The sequence below is a fragment of the Micropterus salmoides genome, unplaced genomic scaffold, assembly GCF_014851395.1.
Source record: "Micropterus salmoides isolate LMB-PRFRI ecotype aquatic unplaced genomic scaffold, ASM1485139v1 Ms_hic_scaffold_16, whole genome shotgun sequence".
Classification (NCBI taxonomy): Eukaryota; Metazoa; Chordata; class Actinopteri; order Centrarchiformes; family Centrarchidae; genus Micropterus; species Micropterus salmoides.
In genome coordinates, this window is record NW_024040707.1 from 893,416 (window position 1) to 916,711 (window position 23,296).

The following is a 23,296-nucleotide window of genomic DNA, read 5'->3' on the forward strand; positions in this document are numbered from 1 at the left end:
ATGTCCACTGTTGGCTGGTACATAATGACACAAGTTCCCTCTTAGATAGCATGGATTGACACTCACACTCCAGCATGAATAAATAAAAAAGAAATTGATAATTTCTAAGAGAAACTTATAATTTAAACTAAATATAATCTGTGGTTACTTGGGGTTTGAAGAGACACTAAGTTTACAAGACTAGGCGAGACACAATATTGGGTGCAAGTGTGAAATGTTAAGTAGTTCAAGTTCAAAGGCCCAACGATCATCATTGGTCGCAAGAAACCCTCCCCCACACTGCAGACAATCAGACACAGATTCTCACTGCAGACAATCAGACACACGTTCACACCCCTCACCTGCTCCAGGTCACCTCTCAGAGACAGCACTCACACTTTCTCCAGGATTTTGTATTTAGCTTAACTCTGCATTGGATGCTAATTCATAACAGTTTCCTACAACCACAAAAAGAAAACGGTAGAAATATATGTAGACATATGTTTAGTAAAAGTGCCCAAACACCCAATTCTAATAAAAATCTGATGATGGTACAGCCAAAGAGAGAAAATAAATACAGGAGAGAGGAGATGCATGCTAATAAGCCACAGGTTTGAACTGGGCCACTGCAGTAAGAACTCATTTGTGTATGGTGCACATGCTCCTGAAGACACACGCTCATAAACTGAAAGTTTCTTGCTCTCTTTTCTCTTAACTTTGACCCTCAATTTACTGTATACTGCACTATAATGGCCACTCTACATTTTGGGTTTCAACAATACGCTTAAAAGAAATGGATGCCAGTTTGTATAGCATATTTACAATATTGGTAAGCCTGAGAGAAGTTCTCACCACTGTTAAATTATAGTATCCCTGAAACAAGTGGCATGTAACACAAAATAAACTCAATAAACACAATTAAGGCAAATAAAACAGAAGCCTTTTAACTACATAGCCTAAATACCTATGGTAGAAGCACAAAAAGCAAGGACAAATGACCAAATAATAAAAATCTGAGCAAGACAATAAGGCATTATGTTGGTTCTGAGACAGGCTGTAGGTAACTCCACCACTACACTTAATATACGTAGAAGTTTAAATTCATCAGAAGAGAGTGACCTAGAATTTCAATGACTATGAATGCCTGGTTGACATTCATTGTAAGCCTTACATATTAAATGATTCCCACTGCTTGTAAACCTTTTCAGTGACTTTAAGCATTGTTGATCATGTGTCAGACCAATCAGAGAGACCATCAGTCTTCTTTCTTTTGAGATAGATTTCCATCCAAATACACTATATGGGCAAAGGTGCTACCCCTGTCCTAATAAATTTGGTAGGGGCTGTGTTTTCATGGGTTGTTAAGGGAAATCTTGCCTATGGATTTAGAATGGGATGTCATAAAAGTAATGTGTAGGTGTTGCTGTATTTTTGTCCATACTAGTGTAATAAATTAACTCCATATTATACACAATCGCTTTAAAATTCATTTGGTGATATTTTAAAAGTTATTCAACCCCATTATTTGGGGGTGTACTAAATCGCACATATGTATGGTTATTATACTAATTCTTAGTAGATGTTTTCTGGTGTAAAACACCGTATTTAGCTACTTTTTGTGAGTAGCTTGTAACATAGGGTACAATTTTCAACAAAAGTGGAGTATTGTACATCCGCTCTTTACAGTTTCAAAATATCTCCCACAAGACTCCAGAGAAGTTGCATTACAAAAGGCCAAGTCACTGGTTTGCCGCCCTAACGACCATCGTCAGCAACAAGAAACCATCCCCCACGCTGCACACAATGGAGAACAATGACTGAAACTTCACAACCCTCACCCAAGATGACTTCTCAGAGACAGCTCTCAACATTTCAACCTTAAAACATTTGTGAATCACATAGGCTCTAGTCACTTAAATGTAGAGGATTCTTTTAAATCTACATCATTAACTGAAGACATGTGTAACTCTTTCTAAAAAATCCACAACAATACCTTCAAGCAGTATGTCTGACATGTCTACCACAGTAAACAAAAGTAAATCAAACCTATATCTAATTGCCAGAGAACATTTGCATTACTATGCCAGCAGTAGTTAGCATTTGATGTCTTATCCTAAGAACCAATCACTGTCCAGATAGCTAGTCAGGATTGTGTATATATTCTGGGCTCCTCAGAGAAGGTGCATGGCAGTCTTTGGTGTCTTGTGGAAGTGTTGACAAGTATGCAGTTTTTTGAAGGAGAAAACCAACTTTAAAATTTCTTTACTATTCTTACTAATCGTTTACCAGTCATCCATTTATCTATCTGTCTATCTTAACGGTATGTAGACATATTTCACCTGTGTTGTTCTTTTGAAAAACTTTTTCATCTTTCCATCCTGAAGACCAAAGCGAGAGGTAAGTTGAACATTTTTACCAATACCCCTTGTATGTTTTCATCAAGGCTGTTTGTAACTAAACTATCAAATTTAAATATAAACATGTACATATATATATATATATATATATATAGTATTGTATAAGATAGTATATTCTGACTGTATCAGATTGTACAGATAGTTTGTTATTGTATATTGATTGCTTAGTGTGTAAATATTTTTACACCTATGTAGAATGTTACCTGTATATTGTATATAGGGTGTATATAGTATGAATATTATTTATACTAATACATAGAATTTTAACTGATTCTACTTTTATTGTATTTTATTCCTTACATTCCTATATACATATATGTACACAGAAAAAGTAGAGATAGCTTATATTGTTTTACAAAGTCACCCAAGTTATCATATTGTAAAACATTTCACTGGAAAATGAGAACCAGAAGGGTTTTTCCTAAAAAGGAAGCCTTGCAACTTCACTGCATCTGAGAAAGAAAAAGCCAAATTTCAGAAAGGATTCATCTACAAGGAGAAAGGTATTAGATCAGAACATAAGATTCTCTATTCAATACTGTATTTAACTACAACTTTCTTGGTTGCTAATGAATTATAAGGAAATGGAGCATTGTTAAGTGTGTGCATAGTATTATACACTATATAGTTATATGTTGCCATGTAAGGAGCAACCTGAAAATGGTTTAAAGGCATAGCTTGATTTTGTGTTCAGATATTAGAACAATATTGATCTTGTCATTCAACTCTCAGCAAGTCAGTCAAGCTAAGCAGGCAACAATTAAAATAAGAAATACCCACTGCCATCATACATAGTGTACAATTTTGATGTGTATTATATAAATGTAGATACAAATCCAAACCCTTAGGGTGACATTGCATAAGATCCTCATCGAGTGTTAGAACTGCTGAGATAGTGCTGGTCGTTCATGGAATTTGATGACAGACAGACTGACAGATAATTCATTTAATCAGTATAAAAATCACCACCAAAAACACTGAGCCAGGAGAATTCTTACAGGAATATATTTGAAGACACATCACTGACTCCAAAGAAGGGGCCCGGTTCTGAGAGTGCTCCTTGTTATGGTACTAAAGAAGTCCTCAACAATTACACAGTGGCATTAAAGTACTATAAAACAAATGTCTGGGTTTGATAACAAACCGATTCTCTATTCCCTCAACAGCCCAGGACCTCCACATCCAGCATCTTCACCACCAAGATTGTCTGAGACCAGCCAGCCGGACAGCTGCTGCAAGAATCGTTTAGCATCCTCAAATAATTTCTGCACAAACTGTCAGGAACCATCTCAGGGAATCTCATCTGCATGCTCGTCATCCTCTTTGGGGTCTCGACCTGACTGCAGTTTGCCATCATAACCGACTTGAGTGGGCAAATGCTCACATACGATGGCGTCTGGCACTTTGGAGAGGTGTTCTCTTCATGGATGAATCCCAGTTTTCACTGTGCAGAGCAGATGACGTGTGTATGGCTTCGTGTGGGTGAGCGGTTTGTTGATGTCCTAGTTGTGGATCGAGTGGCCCATGGTGGCGGTGGGGTTATGGTATGGGCAGGCGTGTTTCATGGACAACAAACACAGGTGCATTTTATTGATGGCATTTTGAATGCATAGAGATACCATGACGAGATCCAGAGGCCCATTGTTGTGCCATTCATCCACAACCATCACCTCATGTTGCAGCATGATAATGCACGGCCCTATGTTGCAAGGATTACAATTCCTGGAAGCTGAAAACATCCCATTTCTTGCATGGCCAGCATACTCACCGGAGGAATTGGGGCAAAAACAAAAGTGTTGCGTTTATAATTTTGTTCAGTGTAAGAACACAGAAGAGGGTGGGCACATGAGGAACTTTCAGTTTAGGAGTTTGTGTGTGTCTTAGCTTAAAAGCACATTCAATAAAGTTTGCTTCAACATAGTTCTGTATATTTTGTACTGTTTTCTATTTGTGGTTGAACAACTTGTGTTATGAATAGCCATCCAACGTTGTGATGGTTCTGAGATGATCTATAGGTAACTCATCACTATTTCAATGGCTATTAAAATCACTAACACACATTTAAACTGTACATGCTAAAGAAAGAAGTTGAAAATATTGAGATGTAAAAATCTATAAAGACAAATACCTGCCAAATATCAGTGTGAACTTAATGCAGCACTGGTTGTGTGTTCTCCAGTTGATGCAAACTCTAAGTTCCATTGTTACGATGCTGCACCATTTGACAGCCCTCAAATATGCTTCTCTATTCGCCAACAAATGTTTAACCCCACATTTCAAAAAGCTACAATGAGAACATTGCTGGTGACACTTTTCTAAAAAACAAAAACAACAACACTACAGCTTATATATTTGGTTTAGATTATAATTTTCGAATTGTCCATTTTGCTTATTTCATATTATTTGTAGTGTGTCTGAATGTCTCTGTGGACCTTTCTCTAAGGCTAAGAACAAATGTACTGCCGAAGCATTTTAGAAAGATTTAATTTTTCAGAGACAGGCTTCATTTAGCCCCTTAATTTCCACATCATAAAACCTAAACACGCACATATGAACTTGTTCATTTGTAGCTAAACTAACCTTTTCAACATTTCACACTTTAGTTTCGACATGATGTGATTTCAACTGTACAAAAGTAGCTCATCTCGGCCACACCTACTGACTACCAGTTATGCACAGCGTTCTAACTTTGACAGTGTATTCAAAAACTAACATAGCTATCCTTATTAGCTAGGCTCCTTACATGCTTGCTGATAACTTTTTTGAAGGTGGGTCTCCGACATTGACAACATTGTGTTGGATAGATTTGTGCTGCGGTGTTTAGGAAACTAACTATTCAATTGACAGACAGGTCTGTTGTCAATGTGTTTGCGAGCAACAACTTCCTAAATATAGATTTAGGACACATACAAACACTGGTCATGTATCATGATAATTAACAGCATTAAATCCATTGATTAAAAATGAAGAGATCTTGCAGCTGACCTTTGTATTCATTTTGTTTTTACTTTCACTTTTTGTGCTTTTAAAATACTCATTCTGCTGTCTACTGGGTAGTCTATCATTTTAGTAGTCTGAAGCTTGAAACAATTTAGGAATTTCACTAAAACTCAACCTTTGTATTTTGTTGAAAATAACTTTCTAACTAACACTCTGTAGTTAGTTTCTTCTCATAAGTATGATTAAATTTGCTTATTTATTTTTTTCTCACAAGTTGGAGTGTGATTATCGCTCCATGCTATCTAAGAGGGAACTTGTGTCATCATGTACAAGAGAACAGTGGACTCCTGTCGTTCCACACAGTACAAGTGTGGTCCCTTTTTCTGTAATTCAAATCAATAAATAAAATGCATTTCTGTAAGTGTAGACTAAGCACATAGATATGATGACAAAATGTATTGACATAAACTGGTCAGTTTAGTGTTTTAGGACTGAACAAGTTTAAAGCTGTAGTCAAAGTCTGATGTGAAATACTTTTTAACAATTAATTAAAACTGAATAGAAAGTATCTTACCTCTAATCATTTAATTTATAATTCAACTCTGGTTGTTTTTCTATTTTTGTTCCTTTTTTTGGAATCTAAAATCCATTTTACTCTCCAGGCCTTCAGTGTAGCCCTTTATTTTAATACATGTTGATCTTAAAACACAAGACATCCACTAAAACTCAGCCTTTATATTTTGTTTCAAAAGAATGTATAGAAAATAAAGAGACTATTTAGTTAGTTTATTTTGTCTCAAAAGTATGATTAAATTTGCTTATTTATTATTTTCACACAAGTTGGAGTGTGATTATCGCTCCATGCTATCTAAGAGGGAACTTGTGTCATCATCTACAAGCGAATAGTGGACTCCTGTCGTTCCACACAGTACAAGTGTGGTCCCTTTTTCTGTAATTCAAATCAATAAATGAAATGCATATCTTTAAGTGTAGACTAAGCACACAAATATAATGAAATTTTTTTTATTGATGTCCAGTGCTTGTGAAAGCTGGCCAGGTTAGTATTTTGGGACAGAACAAGTTTAAAGCTCTAGATGTCAAATGTCAAATATTTTTTATTAATTAATACATTTTTTTTATAATGAATTAAAACCGTAAAGAAAGTATCTTTATACTGACCATTTTATTTCTAATTCTACCCTGGTTGTTTTTCTATTTTTGTTCTGGTTTTTAGAATCTACAATTCATTTTACTCTCCTGGCCTTCAGTGTAGCCCTTTATTTTAATACATGTTGATCTTAAAACACAAGACATCCACTAAAACTCAGCCTTTATATTTTGTTTTAAAAGAATGTATAGAAAATAAAGAGACTATTTAGTTAGTTTATTTTGTCTCAAAAGTGTGATTAAATTAGCTTATTTATTATTTTCACACAAGTTGGAGTGTGATTATCGCTCCATGCTATCTAAGAGGGAACTTGTGTCATCATCTACAAGCGAACAGTGGACTCCTGTCGTTCCACACAGTACAAGTGTGGTCCCTTTTTCTGTAATTCAAATCAATAAATGAAATGCATATCTTTAAGTGTAGACTAAGCACACAAATATAATGGGGGGGAAAAAAGTATTGATGTCCAGTGCTTGTGAAATCTAGTCAGGTTAGTATTTTGCGACTGAACAAGTTAAAATCTCTAGATAACAAATGTCAAATAATTTTTTATTAATTCATTCATTTTTTATAATGAATTAAAACCATAAAAGTATCTTTATACTGACCATTTTATTTATAATTCTACCCTGGCTGTTTTTCTATTTTTGTTCCCTTATTTAGAATCTAAAATTCGTTTTACTCTCCAGGCCTTCAGTGTAGCCCTGTATTTTAATACATGTTGATCTTAAAACACAAGACATCCACTAAAACTCAGCCTGTATATTTTGTTAGAAAAAATTAAGAAATTGTGTTTCAAGTGACAGCTTTCTTTACTGAGTAGCTTGTATAATAGCCCCTCTACAGTCTGATAGACTCCCTGGGGCTGCAAGCCATTCACTCTATAGGGGAGTGTTAAGAACGACGTGTGTGAATGAGTCGTTAAAATCTTTGCTTGATCCACTAGAGGCACTGCTGAGTATGGACTTAAACACTCACACACCTGCAGGTCCCCTCTTGACAATAGTTTAAAAAATTTACCAGATGGTTTTAGACATGATTTTAGCATGATTTAAAGCATGTCCAACAGGGGACCTAAAAAATGTCCCCTGTTCACTTTTTAGTCCCCTCTTAGTGGGTGTGTAACGACGTCGAGGTCCACTGTTAGATAGGTTGGTAAGTGCACTAACACACACACACACTAACACACACACACTCTGCTAACACACACTAACACACACACACACTAACACACACACACACACACACACACTAACACACACACTAACACACACACACACACACACACTAACACACACTAACACACACACACACTAACACACACACACACACACACACACTAACACACACACACACACACACACACACACACTAACACACACACACACTACACACACTAACACACACACACACTAACACACACACACACACTAACACACACACTAACACACACTAACACACACTAACACACACACACACACACACACTAACACACACTAACACACACTAACACACACACACACACACACACACACACTAACACACACACACACTCTCTGCAGCAGCTGTCTTCATGCCAGATGAAGCAATTAGCAGCTGCTGAGGAAAGAAATAAATTCTAACACACACACAGGTTTGTGTGACTATCTTTGTGGGGACATAATAACATAACGCGTTCCCTGGCCCCTTCACCATCACAACTACAAACCCAACCTGAACCCGAAAACCAGGTCTTCACCCTCAAACAGCCCTTTAAACTTGTACTTTGCATTTATGGTCCCCACAAGTATAGTGGATTCCCATTTTTTGGCCCCCACGAATACAGTAAAACAAGCCTGCACACACACACACACACACACACACACACACACACACACACAGGATGTTAAACCTTAATAATTAAGACTGTTATTTTGGTTTGTTTTGTTCCTCATTTCTATTTGTGAGCACAATGACATCACTGTGACATCACTAAAATGTAGTTTGACTCGTTGAGAAACGAAATAATTCGATCGAAATGACCCTTTAACCTACACGTTATATTGATTAACATGTTATCTGGACGCTGGGATCAGTGATACTCAGCTGCTGGTTCCTTTTTTTTCATATACTGTTTAGACTATCAGGCAACGCCTTGCTGAACTGAACAGATTTCGGCGGGACGTTCATGTAATACAGTAAACAAGCCAAGTTAGCCCTCTGAGCTAATGCGTGCTAACGACAGATCAGAAATGTGCTGCAACACTTGAGATTTCTGCCCGATCACAGGTGTTTTTACAGCAGAGTACAGGGCAGGTAGATAAAAGATATTTCAACTTTATTCTGGACATTCTGAAAAACACAGCGTCTGTACTTCTGCGTCGAAACTACGCTGCCGTCTGATGCTCACAAATGTAACTGCACGTGGCAGCGACGACCCCTTTATTTAGTTCTTTTACTGTTTTTTTATTGGTTATGAGCAGGTGACCCACAGGTTCTTAAAATCAGGAGAAGACTTAAAAAAAAAGACAAACAGGATCAAATGAATCTGAGTTTATTTCAATAAAAGGTGAATAAAAACAAGTGAAAGGGAGGGTGTTCCTATAAAACATTTAGTCAAAGATTTTAGTCAAAATAGTTACTGTTTTAAGCTCGTGGGTGAAGCTGCTCACCTCAGCAGGGACTCATCTGCACTTCACTCAGTCCTGCCGCCATCAGTTCAAAAGAAACTCATAGATAATCCAACATGTGCTCGTCCCCCCTCCTCACTCTGTTTTACACTGTTAAGCCCCTTTTCCACTGCACAGTACCAGCTCGACTCGCCTTTGTGGAAAAGTTGTACCTGCTTCCAGGTACTTTTCTTCGTATCACCCCCGTCGAGGTTCCAAGCGAGCTGAGGCGATCTTAAAACATGACGTGAAAACACAGCAGTCTGCTGATTGGTCAAAGAGAATCGTCATTATTCACTGCATCATCATTATATTATATTATATTTTACAATTTTCACATGTTATTTCATCGCTAAATCCACTTCTGAGAAGTTTTGAGGTGAGAAATCAGCTGTGTAGATTTATAATATTGACAGTTTTACGAGAAGTGATGGCGGAACAAAAATGCGCGTGAATATTTTCGGAGTTGAGGAGCACCGCAAGTGGCGGCGGGGAAGCCTGCTGTGACAATGGAAAACAGAGCACGGCCAAACCGGCATTAGTCCACCATGCAGCTACTGATTGGTTGAGGTAGCTTCACTCTTGCTGAAGGTGCAGGCGATCTAAAATCAAGTCACAATCTGGGAGGAAGTGAGCGCGCAAGACAAGTCCAGCATGCAATAAAATCAGTTCAATTCACAGCAACAACAAAACAGCAGTGAATGAATGAATAAATATAGAAAAGCGTGCACGCACACTGCAAAAGTATGAAAACTTAAAAACAGCTGCTGAGCGACGCACAAGTGCAAATGCTGACGACGGCACGCTGCCTCGCCATTAAACTGTATTTATTGGTGTGTTTATTTTGTGTCTCCATGTTTATTGTGTATTTGTCTGTGTTTGTGGTTGCTGGTGTAGATCCTGGGTTACGCGGACTACGCCTTCACCTCCATCTTCACTGTGGAGATTCTGTTAAAGGTAAAAACCCTCCAGTCAGGATGAAACAGCTTGAGACAGATTGTTGTTCTTTCTCTTCTTCTCTTGGTGTAACGCTGGCGTCGTCTCTTCTTCTCTTGGTTTGACGTCAGATGACGGTCCACGGAGCGTTCCTCCACCAGGGCTCCTTCTGCAGGAACTGGTTTAACTTGTTGGATCTGCTGGTCGTCAGCGTCTCGCTGGTCTCCTTCTTCCTTCAGTCAGTATCATGATTCATTTTACACCACCAGCACACAGAGACAACAACACTAGCTAACATTAGCAGCCACGCCAAACAGGAAGTATCCTTCAGGCTGCTTAAGGTGCAGATTGGGGGAATATAGATATTCAAGAATGGAGGGAAAAGACAGAAATAAAGTTTTCAAAAGAACAAAAGGAAAGTTGGCAAACAACACAAAAACAAACACGTCGCTGTTTGGAAACCAGCACTTGCTGCAAGGAAGGTTGCAGCTCAGCGGTCAGTCAGTTCATCCGTTCATTCAATATTTCTATGAAAAGACAGTGTTTAAACCTTATTTCCAGCGTCCTAAACAGAAAGATTTACACCATCTTTAGTTAATATTTACATTTTAACAGCTAATGTTGCCTCCAAAGCACTTCAGACGACTCAGAAAATGCACATTAGACCAAACACTGGCAACAACTCTCACTCATAAGCAGTGTTGGGCAAGTTACGGTATGATGAAATAACATCAATCGGCTCCTGACTGTTTGCTGGTGTTACAGGTAGATCCACAGGGGCTTCTGGTTTTAAGCTGCTCAGTGTGTTGGATCGTCTGATCAGAGTCTACTGGAGTCTTTAAAAAACAGGTTTAAACAAGAAGAGCTGCATGTATTTAATATTTTATAAAACATTTATACTGTTTCAGGTCTTTTCAGCCTATAATGATAAATTATTAGTTGTTTTCTTATTAAGTTGTAATCCTTAGTCTTTCTGTTCCTTCCTGAGTTCATTTAATTGAATCTGTATGAAAAATCAACCAGCAGAGACTTTAAATTTAAACTCTTTGAATGCTTTCCGGTGCTGTTTGCCTGAGCTACAGGGATTCAGTTATTTCTGTGATAAATCAGAATCAGCTTTTTTTGCCAGGTGTGTGTACACACAGGAGGAATTTGACTCTGGATCAATCATTTCTCACGATGTGCTTGCTGATCAGCGGGGATGAAAAAATGTTTATCAGCTGTGTGTGGGTGCTGCCCTCTGCTGGGAGAAACGACAACATAACTAACTGTGCATTGCAATGCAAACAGCAGACTGACCGCTGCGTGTTTGTGCCTGTAGCTCCAGCGCCATCTCGGTGGTGAAGATCCTCAGAGTCCTCCGGGTGCTCAGACCTCTGAGGGCCATCAACAGAGCCAAAGGACTCAAGGTAACACCTGTGTGTATTTAAAGCCTGGAGCTGGACCACAGAGTTACAGGAAGGTGGATCCTGGTGCTGCTCCTTTAATACTTAATAGAATCTGGTCACTGATGGCAGACAGAACCTGCAGGCATCTCATTTTCAAATGTGTGTTTATTTTAGGGCTGTAGCTGCTAATGAGGACGCTGAGGTCTGAGTATGGGGGGTTTGGACATCCTGGGATAGTTTACAGTGCATGTACATATATGCTGTGTGTTCAGGATGACTTACACTTTACACAACGTCCAAAAAATCCACTTAGAAATCAGAGAAAAAAGACGCAGCAGAATTTGCCTGAGAGATAGTTTCCTACACTGTTATATTTACTGTGATATTTGTTAAAGTATACAGTTTTTGTTTTACAATTAAAACAATTAAACGCATACAGGTCTTCATACTGGGAAATCTGATTACATGCAATTTAGTTCCACAGTAAACTGAGTAAATAAAATAAAAATAAACTTATGTACTGAAAGAAACACACCTTCCCTTGTTTACCACGACCAAAGAATTGTCGTAGATATTAACCAGCACTTAGTCAGGACCAGCATTTAGGTACAACACTTAGTCAAGGCCAACTTCAATCACACTATTAAACATGTCTGATGTCAGATGTGTTCGTTAGAAACATCATCTGCAGTGTTATATACACTCAAAGTGTGTGTGTGTGTGTGTTGCAGCATGTGGTCCAGTGTGTGTTTGTGGCCATCAGGACGATCGGAAACATCATGATCGTCACGACTCTGCTGCAGTTCATGTTCGCCTGCATTGGAGTCCAACTGTTCAAGGTGAGACTGAACAAGAAACCAACTTTCACTGGTTTGAAGTTTATACTTTTTTTTTTTTCTCCCTGAACAAAATGAATAAACTGTGAGCGGTGATAAAGCTCACACATCCACACTGTCATTTTATCACTGTGTCACTCTTTCACTGTGTAAGTGTATCACTCTTTCACTGTCGATGTGTCGCTCTTTCACTGTGTCGCTGTATCACTCTTTCACTGTGTCGCTGTATCGCTCTTTCACTGTGTAAGTGTATCACTCTTTCACTGTGTCGCTGTATCACTCTTTCACTGTGTAAGTGTATCGCTCTTTCACTGTCGATGTGTCGCTCTTTCACTGTGTCGCTGTATCACTCTTTCACTGTGTCGCTGTATCGCTCTTTCACTGTGTAAGTGTATCACTCTTTCACTGTGTCGCTGTATCACTCTTTCACTGTGTAAGTGTATCACTCTTTCACTGTGTTGCTGTATCGCTCTTTCACTGTGTCGCTGTATCGCTCTTTCACTGTGTCGCTGTATCACTCTTTCACTGTGTCGCTGTATCGATCTTTCACTGTCACTTTTTCACTGTATCAGTCTTTCACTGTCACTTTTTCACTGTATCACTCTTTTACTCGGCAGTGAGTTAGGCCAGCCAATCATTTCATTCAGACGTGGTCATCAAAGTCCTTACAGCCACACATACCAAAAATATTTCCATTTCTGTGTCAGTGCGTTTGATTTATTGATGTCTGTCGGGTTTAAAGAAAATTTCAACAAATAGAACAAACATGCTTCTGAAATAAATTACCTGCCCAGCTTTAGAGTCACGTGATGATGGTGACTTCCTGTGTCTGTTTCCTCGTTTGTGTTTCAGGGAAAATTTTATCGCTGCACAGACGAAGCCAAGAGCACACCTGAACAGTGCAAGTGAGTTTTTACTTCTCTGAAACCAGCTTCTGCTAGAAAGACTGAGAGATGACATCACTGTGTGTGCATGTCTGGTTGTGCGAGTTGGTTGTGTGTGTGTGTGTGTGTGTGTGTGTGTGTGTGTGTTTTCATGTTTGTGTGTGTGTATGTGTGCACATACGTGCGTGTCTGGTTGTGCATGTGTGTGTGTGCCTTTGTGTCTTTGTGAGCATGTGTGTGTGTCTTTGCACGTGTTTTATTATATTTGTGGGTTCCAAAAACGGTGATTCACTGTACTTGTGGGGACAAAATGTTGGACCTCGCTCATTTGAAGGGCTGTTTGAGGCTTAAGACTTTGTTTTAGGGTTCATTGTGTTAATGAGATGTCCCCACGGCGAATTTGTGTTCAGAGGGACCTTCGTGGTGTATAAAGATGGTGACGTGAGCCACCCGATGGTCAGGGAGAGGATCTGGCAGAACAGCGACTTTAACTTTGATAACGTGTTGATGGGGATGATGGCGCTCTTCACCGTCTCCACCTTCGAGGGCTGGCCCGCGTGAGTTTTCAATTCAAACAACTTTATTAACATCAGTCCTACTGCAGAACAGAACCAGGCTGAGGCGTTTTCCCCTCCTCACCTCTCTCTCTCTCTGCAGGCTGCTGTATAAAGCCATCGACGCTAACGGGGAGAACTCTGGTCCCATCTACAACTACCGCGTTGAGATCTCCATCTTCTTCATTGTCTACATCATCATCATCGCCTTCTTCATGATGAACATCTTTGTGGGTTTCGTCATCATCACCTTCAGAGAGCAGGGAGAGCAGGAGTACAAGAACTGTGAGCTGGACAAGAACCAGGTGAACACCTGGACCTCTGCTGCATTTTAACCTTGAATTCCATCCCGGATGAGCGCGGCGGGTCGTGATGCGACTTGACCTGACCGCTCATGTGTTGACCCTTTCTGTCTCTGCAGCGTCAGTGTGTGGAGTACGCTCTGAAGGCTCAGCCGCTGAAGCTTTACATCCCAAAGAACCCGGTCCAGTACAAGTTCTGGTCAATCATCAACTCGACAGGATTCGAATACGTCATGTTCGTCCTCATCCTGCTCAACACCGTCACTCTGGCTGTTCAGGTCAATAACACACTCAGCTTACTGTCGAGGTCTGAAGCCCCACCCTCACCTGTACAAAGGCCCGCCCCCCTCTTGTCCCTTTTTTTTGGATCAAGAGTTCAATGATGTTGTGCTTTAGTGTTTTAAAGCTGTTTTCTCTCCTGCAGCACTACGAACAGTCGAAGACCTTCAGCCACATCATGGACATCCTCAACATGGTGTTTACTGGACTCTTCACTGTGGAGATGGTGCTGAAGCTGCTCGCCCTCAGACTCAGGGTGAGAAAAACAAACACACCTGGAAAATAACTCTCCGCCCCACAGTGAATGTGTCTGATAACAGGGACTGTGTGTTTCACCACCTGATGTTTGGCTGGTCTGGTATTTCAGTTCATTACTTTAGTTGATTAAAGTAAGTATTAACTTTAGGACCGTCCCCGACTAAGGAATCAGAGTCGTCAGGTCCTGCCTGTAGTCGACTGATTGTCAAATCATGTGTGTTTTTGTGCGCAGTGATTGAGCTGAAGCTAAACTGAGACTTATTGTCGACCATTTCCTCTCTCAATTCAATTCAATTTATATTAGCTTTATTGGCATGAATGTGTAACAACATTGCCAAAGCATCATACATACAACATAAGAACAATCAACCCCATACATTTCATTAAACAAGTGTGTTAAAAAATAAAAATATATTATAATAATATATATAATAATATATACTCTCTCTCTCTCTCTCTCTCTTGTGCGCCATACTGCGGTCTTGTGGTCTAGTTTTGTCGCGGCTTTGTGTGGTTCATCAACGGTGATAAATTATCTGAAAGTCCCGTGAGTTGGGTTGCCCCAGGTTAGAGTTACAATTTAGGATTTATTCACACACTTTAAAAACATTTATTGAAAGTTCTTTTTACATATTTATTTACAGCATTAAACGTTGTAACAGGCAACCTTTTGGGAGAAAACTAGTAGTTCTATGTAAAATCAGATGTTGAGCACCCCCACATGATCCTTGTTTCACTGCGAAGCTTCGACTGTGAGATTGACAGTCTAATCAGACTCCGCCCATCGAATCTTCGACTATTAACTTACTAGATTTTATTATTAATCTTGCCAGGGCACAAGATAAAACAATCAGGGATCAGATTAACAACACAAGTACAAAAATAAAAAATACAAATAATGTGACCAGTACATTCAGAAAACTAAAAACAGAAAACAGTAATGTGGCGTTACCTGAGATTCAGCAGGGTTACTGCACAGCGCACAAGAGTTTTTGCTCCTATTGAAGTGGAATCCTGGAACTCTAAATCTACGACCTGAGGGGAGAAACTCAGAATGAAGAAGCTGGCCTGTGCAGCCTGATGTAGACCTGACCTTGCTGAGAACCTGCTGCTCAAACACAGCAGTCACACCTGATACCTGTTCCGGTGTTTCCTGTCCCTGATGTTCAGGTTCCCATGAAATCATATAAACAGATTCAACAGCTGACATGTAAAACAAACATCGAACTGTCTGGTCAACATTAAAAACATTGCTTTTTGGCTTTTTCCCTCTCCTTTACTGTGGTAGCCCTCAAACGTTGCACCCTCTGGACACCTTGGTGGCAAAAATGTGCATGCACAATAAAACTGAAATAAAATCATTTTACATCAATATAGTTTTTTGCTTTTTTCATAATTCACTTAAACAACTTCTCCACTGCTCAAAAAATAATTCATTTTTTGTACTAAATAGTTTATTGCACATTTTTGCCACCAAGCTGTCCAGAGGGTGCAAAATGCAAATCAAAAAAAAAAAGTTGAGAAAAATGTACAAGAATGCCCGAGGAGGGCTGAAGGGTTAAATCTGTTTGTGCATCTAACAGGTTTGCAAAGTGAAAAAGCCCAAAGGGAGCAGAAAACTCTGCTTTCTCAGATTTCTCCCACCTCTACCGGGCCTTTTAACTGTCCACGTGATTTCATTATTGTGTTGATGTACGAGAGTTTTCTTTAACGGTTTACTTTCACTTCATTTTAAACGTTTCCATCGGAGCTGTAATGTCAGCAAATAACCAGGGATATTTATGCAGCAAATCTAAAAACTGTAGTTATAAACTTGACAGGACAGACAAGGAAACTCTGTAGAGGAAATTTAAAGGCTCTGATGGCGCTCAGGATTGATCAGGAGGACGGCTGCTTTACTCCAAACAGTTTCACTGGATGACTGTGTGTGAAAATATTAATTAACGTTAGATTCTGACTGATCCTGTCGGCGTGTTTGGAGATTTAAACATGAAGTTATGCTGCTGTGGCCCGTGCGTAGAGTGAAGCAGAGACGCTTCACCCCGTTTCGCCCAGAGCTCTGCCCGCAAACAGCTTCTGCTCTCAGTTATTGCATGTGCTTCCTGTGTTTCCCCAGCTGTGGACACTGATTGTGGAGCAGTTTTTCAAGTTGAAATGATGGCAGCGGCGGTGTAATCAGCTGCGCCCGCATGGCCTTCATTTAAGTTGATCGTGTTATCAATGGTTTTTATTTGAATGATTTTATTTAAACATACATATAATTACGGAGGTCCGGACCTCGGTGACCTCATACGACCCTGCTTGTAACCACTCGGTGTTGAAGGAAAGTGTGTCAGTGCGTGCGCACATTTCTGCTGTGCAGCACCCCTAAGCCAAAATGTCTTCCCGTGCGTCTGGTTAGATGTGACATTAAATTAGAATTAGATTAAATTAAAATAATGTTAGAGCCCATCCAGGCAGTCAGAGGACATAAAGCTGTCACTGTGATGTAGAGACGGAGCTCAGCTAAAACCTTATGAAAGATAGGTAACAACAAAGATCTTACAGAAGTGAATAATGTTGTAGTAAAGACCACCCAAACCAAGACCAAGTTGAGACCAAGACCAGTTCCCCACATTACATGGCATAGAATAAAATATGGAAGTTCAGAGGTACGTCTCAAATGGATCTGAAACATCCACATTCCCATTAAAACCCCCACATTCAAACACTAAGAGCTGAAATCAACGTAAGCATCTTTATTCAACACTCCTTTTCCACGCTGACCATCGCGGGGAGGGGGGGGGGGGCAGTCGTTAACGGGAACAACACATTTTTAATTAGGGTCACTGGTTGCATTTGAAGCAACACGTTTTCCATCCAGTCAAAGTTTGAATGTTAACAAATAAATCAGATGATACAAAAGCAATTTATGGATATTCCCAAAGTTCTGGACTCTACTGGTCTTGGAATAAAATCCCGAGTCTTCAATGACCGAGACCGAGACGAGACCAAGACCATCAAAAAGTGGTCTTAAGACCGTTCTCGAGTGCTACAACACTAGTCAGAGGACATAAAGCTGTCACTGTGATGTAGAGACGGAGCTCAGCTAAAACCTTATGAAAGACAGGTAACGACAAAGATCTTACAGAAGGCAGATGTTCCACTCAGTAGCTAAAATGGAGCGTTCAACGCACAGGGTGAAAAGAGGAGCTGCAGAGATGTGCTGTCTGACAGAAATATGAAACCATGTAAACCTGTTCTGGTTCAAGCCCTAAATACACTGATCGACCTGAAAAGGAGCAGAATGTGACCTATTTAACTTCCCGAGGAACGTTCTTACAGACTGAATCAATTTGTGCCGTCGTGTTTGACACCTCCACATTTATTATTAGGTGAACCTAAACTCTGCATGTTCTTAGAATCTGTTCACATCAGCTCAGTCGTATTTCAGTCCTGCTTCCTCTGACAGAGAGGATGTGCAAACTCACGGGGTTGATGCTCGATGACGTCAGCGGGAGGTTATGACATCAGACTGCCTGTAACTATAACATCACGTGTCTCTTTTCCCCGCAGCATTACTTTATAGACGCCTGGAACTCGTTCGACGCTCTGATCGTGGTCGGCAGCGTCGTGGATATCGTCGTCACGGAGTTCAGTGTGAGTATTCAGACGACGACACTCTGGATCAAACCCCCAAACTACCGAGACTCGAGAAAGAGATCTCCATGTCCCAACACACATTATGTCAAAGGCAGAATGCTGAAAGTTCCAGAAAGCTAGAACGATTAATAAGTGATCTTGATGTCCTGCTGCATCGGGCCGCAGTTTGCAGTCTGCGAGCCGGCGTGTTTTTCCTGGATTCTGACCCACAATACTCAGCGCAGCATCAGTTTGAGCCAGAGGTCAGAGGTCATGGAGCCGTGTTATGACCGAGTAGTTTGTCCCAACTGTACTGCATACTGTACGCAGCAGTACGCACTGTGAGGGCAGCTGCAGTACTGAAGTACCAAGAGAAGGTTTGAGATCCGGAACGCAGCTTCTTCTTCTGCTCTTCTTCTGTAAATGCCTCTCTCTCCCCCCCGCCTCTCTCTCAGAGTGGGGAGGACAGCTCTCGGGTGTCGATCACCTTCTTCCGCCTGTTTCGAGTGATGCGATTGGTCAAGCTGCTGAGTAAAGGGGAGGGGATTCGTACACTGCTGTGGACTTTCATTAAATCGCTGCAGGTGAGAGGGGGCGGGGCTAATGTGTGCGTGTGTGTGTGGGCGGGGCTAACAGGGCAGCAGCTTAACGCCTTCCTCTCTCGCCAGGCTCTGCCGTACGTCGCTCTGCTCATCGCCATGATCTTCTTCATCTACGCTGTGATCGGGATGCAGGTGAGTTCAGGTGGTCCTGCAGGGGGGCATCAGATCTGATCCAGAACCAGTGGCCTGTACTACAGAGCGAGGTAACTGGCTTATCCAGGTAACTTCAGGTGTAACTTCCTGATTAACCCGTCCTAAGAAAGGTTTGTTTATTTATTATCTGCTCTCTATGTCTTCAGAGATATGGTCAAAGTATTTTCACATATTTAGAGGTTGGGGGTTAATAAACCGAACTAAATCTAGATTAAAGTGTCAAATTTACTGGAAGAAAAGTCAGAAAAAATCTAAAATCACTCTGGTGTTATCTTCTGAATACGCCCGATCCACAGCAAAGTCTCTGAGGTCCCTGGTAGGGATTGTGGGCTGAACTCACAAGTATTTCCTCACTGCTGAACAGGGGCGTCAATTTGCGTTGAAAAGCGGTGAGGACATAAGGGCTCAGATCAGGGTCGGGATGACACATTTGGTCATGAGACGTGACAAGACAAGAAGATTTTTAGCAATGAGCATTAAACACTTCATTTCCTGCATTCTGGAGACATTTTCTGCTCCAATTTCTGGTGGAAATGTCTTTATTTATATAAAAGGAAACAAAAAAGTCGGCATGCAGGGGACAATTCATAAATCTAAAACTATATATTATATTATATATTACACAGTTTTTAGTGCCTTTTCTTGGACGATGCACAGTGTTTTCTCATTTCTCAATGCATTTTAATTTGTTAGTTAACATTTCCTGGTGCTGCTTTTTTTAACTAATGCTTTCAAAAAGTGATGGGGTGTGTTGGGGACATGTCCAAAGCGTCCCCAGCGTCCCCAGTGTAAATGACGCCTATGCTGCTAAAGCCAGTTGTGAACTTTCCACTGCATGCGTCACTCACACGGCAGAGGTGTGCGTGATGTTGCAGTCTTTACTCCATGCGATGCCAACAAGCCTCCCTGGCACTTCCGCCGCCACGATATCAGATTTAGCCGTTAACGTGTCTTTAAACTCCTCATATCCTGACACACTATCAACCTGCATTCTTCTGGTGAAAATACGGAGCACGCGCCGCTGTGAAAAAACTCTTTTAACCCTTTTATGTGAATGTGCACCAACACGACTGAACTAACCAACATCTTCTCCCCCGTCGTAGTTTAACTCTACGGTCAGACTTTGTTACCCTGAGTTACCTCTGAGTAGGTTAGACTCCCTTCATAGTCCAGGCCTCCCTTCATAGTCCTGAAACTGGTTCCAAACAAATAGCAGGTTTTCCTTTGAGCTGAAGTCCAATCCGAAGTGGGCGTGTTCGGTGCAAAGGAGCCGCCTGTTTGTGTTTGGCTTCAGTTCTGATGAGCTGACGTTGGAACAGCCGCTGCAGCCGATGGTTACCTGTCTAACCTGAACCATCTGTCTCTCTCTGGCAGACGTTTGGGAAGATTGCGATGCAGGATTTCACTCAGATCAACAGGAACAACAACTTCCAGACTTTTCCTCAGGCGGTTCTTCTCCTCTTCAGGTCAGGTCCTCCTCCTCCTGGTCATAATTACATTACAAGAATCAGACGCAACATTTCACCCGTTGGTTTCATGAAGCTGACTGTTCAGTTCTGAGTTCATCAAACGCCTTCAAACTGAGTGAAGCTGCAGATCTCAGGAACAATGAGGTTCTGTTGTGTTCTGGTTCTTTTACCTGTGTGTGCGTTTGTGTGTCTGCAGGTGTGCTACAGGCGAGGCGTGGCAGGAGATCATGTTGGCCAGTCTTCCAGGTAAACGCTGCGACCCCGAGTCGGACTACGAACCAGGAGAGGAGTTCAGCTGCGGCAGCAACATCGCCATCGTTTACTTCATCAGCTTCTTCATGCTGTGTGCTTTCCTGGTCAGAACACACACACACACACTGATCAGCCATAACATTACCCTGATTACCTGGTTACCATGGCAACATTAAACCCAAATTCCCCAGATCGCAATCCAACTGAGCATCTGTGCGACGTGCTGGACAAACAAATCCGATCCACGGAGGCCCAGCCTCACAATGCACAGGACTTAAGCCCCCGATATACTTTTTTTTTTGTTCCCACACTTGCCTGCGTACTTTTTGTGTACCTGGAGGATTTAACCTGAATCCACTAGGGGGCAGACCAGGACCAGGTCATCCCTCGCCGACACCGGATCATCTTCCTCCGAATTTGCACATCGTAAACAAACCAAACACGGCGACACTCGAGGAGGTTGAGATTTTATTGAGACATCATAACGATCTCGGTTATTGCGGACTAGAAACCTGCGCGGGACTGTTTTCTTGTTTCAGCTCCCGCTGATTTTGAGACCATTACCGCCCACTCCCGCAAACATTGTTGACATGCAGAGTAAAAAAAGGACACAAATGTTTGGGCTATGCTGAACGTTCAATATAACCGACAGAAATCATTGCATTCATTTTTGTCAGTTACGTTAAGTTTTCCAAATGTCAGACTTGCCTTGCTTTGGTCTTGTAGAGTATCAGCCCGGTTGACGGACGCCAGCGAGGCTGTGTAGGGCGTAAACCTGACTCCATCTTCCCAGCGCTACTGCAGGAGCCGCTGTTTATTTTTTACCCGCCCGCTCCCGTGCGATTTGTGTTGGGTCCCAATCTCAGTGCAGCTCTCTATTGCGGACTGGCTCCAGGAGTTTTATTGTAAAAATCCCACCATAAATCTCCTTTTTTAAGTCTGCTGCTGACCTTCTTCTTCTTCTTCTTCTTCTTCTTTTGCGTTTAATGGCGGTTGGCAAACCAACTGCGTACCGCCACCACCTGGGCTGGAGTGTGGAACAGGAAGTCGCTGCTGACCTGCCGGTCAGATCAGCACACTGTCCCCACGGTCATGTGTCTGAATCTCGCAGACGCGTTGTATTAATTCCTGGGGACGTGCACAACCTACGCTCCAAAGGAACGCGGGATACGCATAGCCGCCATCTTACGTACGCGAACGCATAGTTAAAAGCAAGTATGTGCAGGGCTTTATAGGAGAGCTTTTATTCTGCTTTTCCAATCTTATATTGTAGTTCTGTGACTCCTATATGGCAGCTTTGCATCATTCAAAGTTCAAACAATCATTTTCTATCTTATACCGACTCTTCATGTAGGCCTTCATTTCAGCCTCTGTCTGAAACAAGCTGTAGATGCTCCTGTCTCTTTAAGGCCCCCCCTCTCAAAGCCCACTGTCTTCTGATTGGCTGAGACCTGAAGCATGTTACCAGGCTGTTGTCGCTGGGCGGAACAGGCAGACCGAGCGTTGCTATGGGAGCACATGACCATATATGGAACAGCGGCTCCGTCTGGCTCCTGGTGTCGTGTTACGGAGCCGTTGGTAGAAACAGCAGTTGAAAGCAGAGCGTTCAGAACAGGAGGAAACTGAGGTTTACGCTCACAGGGATTTCTTTTAAATACTTTAACCTCATATTTGAAGCTTTGGCCATGTTTAACATGAACATCCAACATTATAACACTGTAGATAAGTCATAAAATGTGGAAAAGCACAATAGGTCTCTTTTAAAGGATCTGCTGTCAGAAACCACAGAAACACCCTCAGAGGTCTAGTGGAGTCCAGGTCTCGATGTGTCCTGGTCAATATTAGGCAGGTGGTCATAATGTTACGGCTGATACACACACTGAGTAATACACTATGACTGATGCTCGTGTCTCCTTCAGATCATTAATCTTTTCGTCGCCGTCATCATGGACAACTTTGACTACCTGACACGTGATTGGTCCATTCTGGGGCCGCATCATCTGGACGAGTTCAAGAGGATCTGGTCCGAATACGATCCAGAGGCCAAGTATGTTTGTCTCCTGCAGACTCACGTATTTGTAGTATAATGTACTTTACTGTAGTATAACGCGCCGTATTGTAGTAAAATTTGTTGCCATACTGTATTGTATTATAGTATAATGTATTGTACTGTAGTATAATGTATTGTATTATATTATACCGTATTGTATTATAGTATAATGTATTGTATTATATTATACTGTATTGTATTATAGTACAACATGTTGTACTGTAGTATAATGTATTGTATTATATTATACTGTATTGTATTATAGTATAACATGTTGTACTGTAGTATAATGTATTGTATTATATTATACTGTATTGTATTATAGTATAACATGTTGTACTGTAGTATAATGTATTGTATTATATTATACTGTATTTTATTATAGTATAACATGTTGTACTGTAGTATAATGTATTGTATTATATTATACTGTATTGTATTATAGTATAACATGTTGTACTGTAGTATAATGTATTGTATTATATTATACCGTATTGTATTATAGTATAACGTGTTGTATTGTAGTATAACATGTTGGATTGTAGTATAATTTACTGTAT

At 40.9% G+C, this 23,296-nt stretch overlaps 1 protein-coding gene across 1 annotated transcript in view; it reads left to right on the forward strand.

The window, feature by feature from the left end:
* Window positions 1-23,296, forward strand: part of cacna1fb (calcium channel, voltage-dependent, L type, alpha 1F subunit) — a 90,583-nt gene that overhangs the window by 49,545 nt on the left and 17,742 nt on the right. Inside the window, exons 23-37 of the mRNA XM_038721757.1 lie at window positions 10,050-10,109; window positions 10,220-10,326; window positions 11,410-11,497; window positions 12,208-12,315; window positions 13,165-13,217; window positions 13,607-13,753; window positions 13,854-14,055; window positions 14,172-14,330; window positions 14,477-14,587; window positions 18,145-18,228; window positions 18,666-18,794; window positions 18,879-18,944; window positions 20,340-20,431; window positions 20,631-20,790; window positions 22,606-22,733. Of these exons, the coding sequence (XP_038577685.1) occupies window positions 10,050-10,109; window positions 10,220-10,326; window positions 11,410-11,497; window positions 12,208-12,315; window positions 13,165-13,217; window positions 13,607-13,753; window positions 13,854-14,055; window positions 14,172-14,330; window positions 14,477-14,587; window positions 18,145-18,228; window positions 18,666-18,794; window positions 18,879-18,944; window positions 20,340-20,431; window positions 20,631-20,790; window positions 22,606-22,733 (1,694 nt within the window). The remainder of the gene's footprint in view (window positions 1-10,049; window positions 10,110-10,219; window positions 10,327-11,409; window positions 11,498-12,207; window positions 12,316-13,164; window positions 13,218-13,606; window positions 13,754-13,853; window positions 14,056-14,171; window positions 14,331-14,476; window positions 14,588-18,144; window positions 18,229-18,665; window positions 18,795-18,878; window positions 18,945-20,339; window positions 20,432-20,630; window positions 20,791-22,605; window positions 22,734-23,296) is intronic.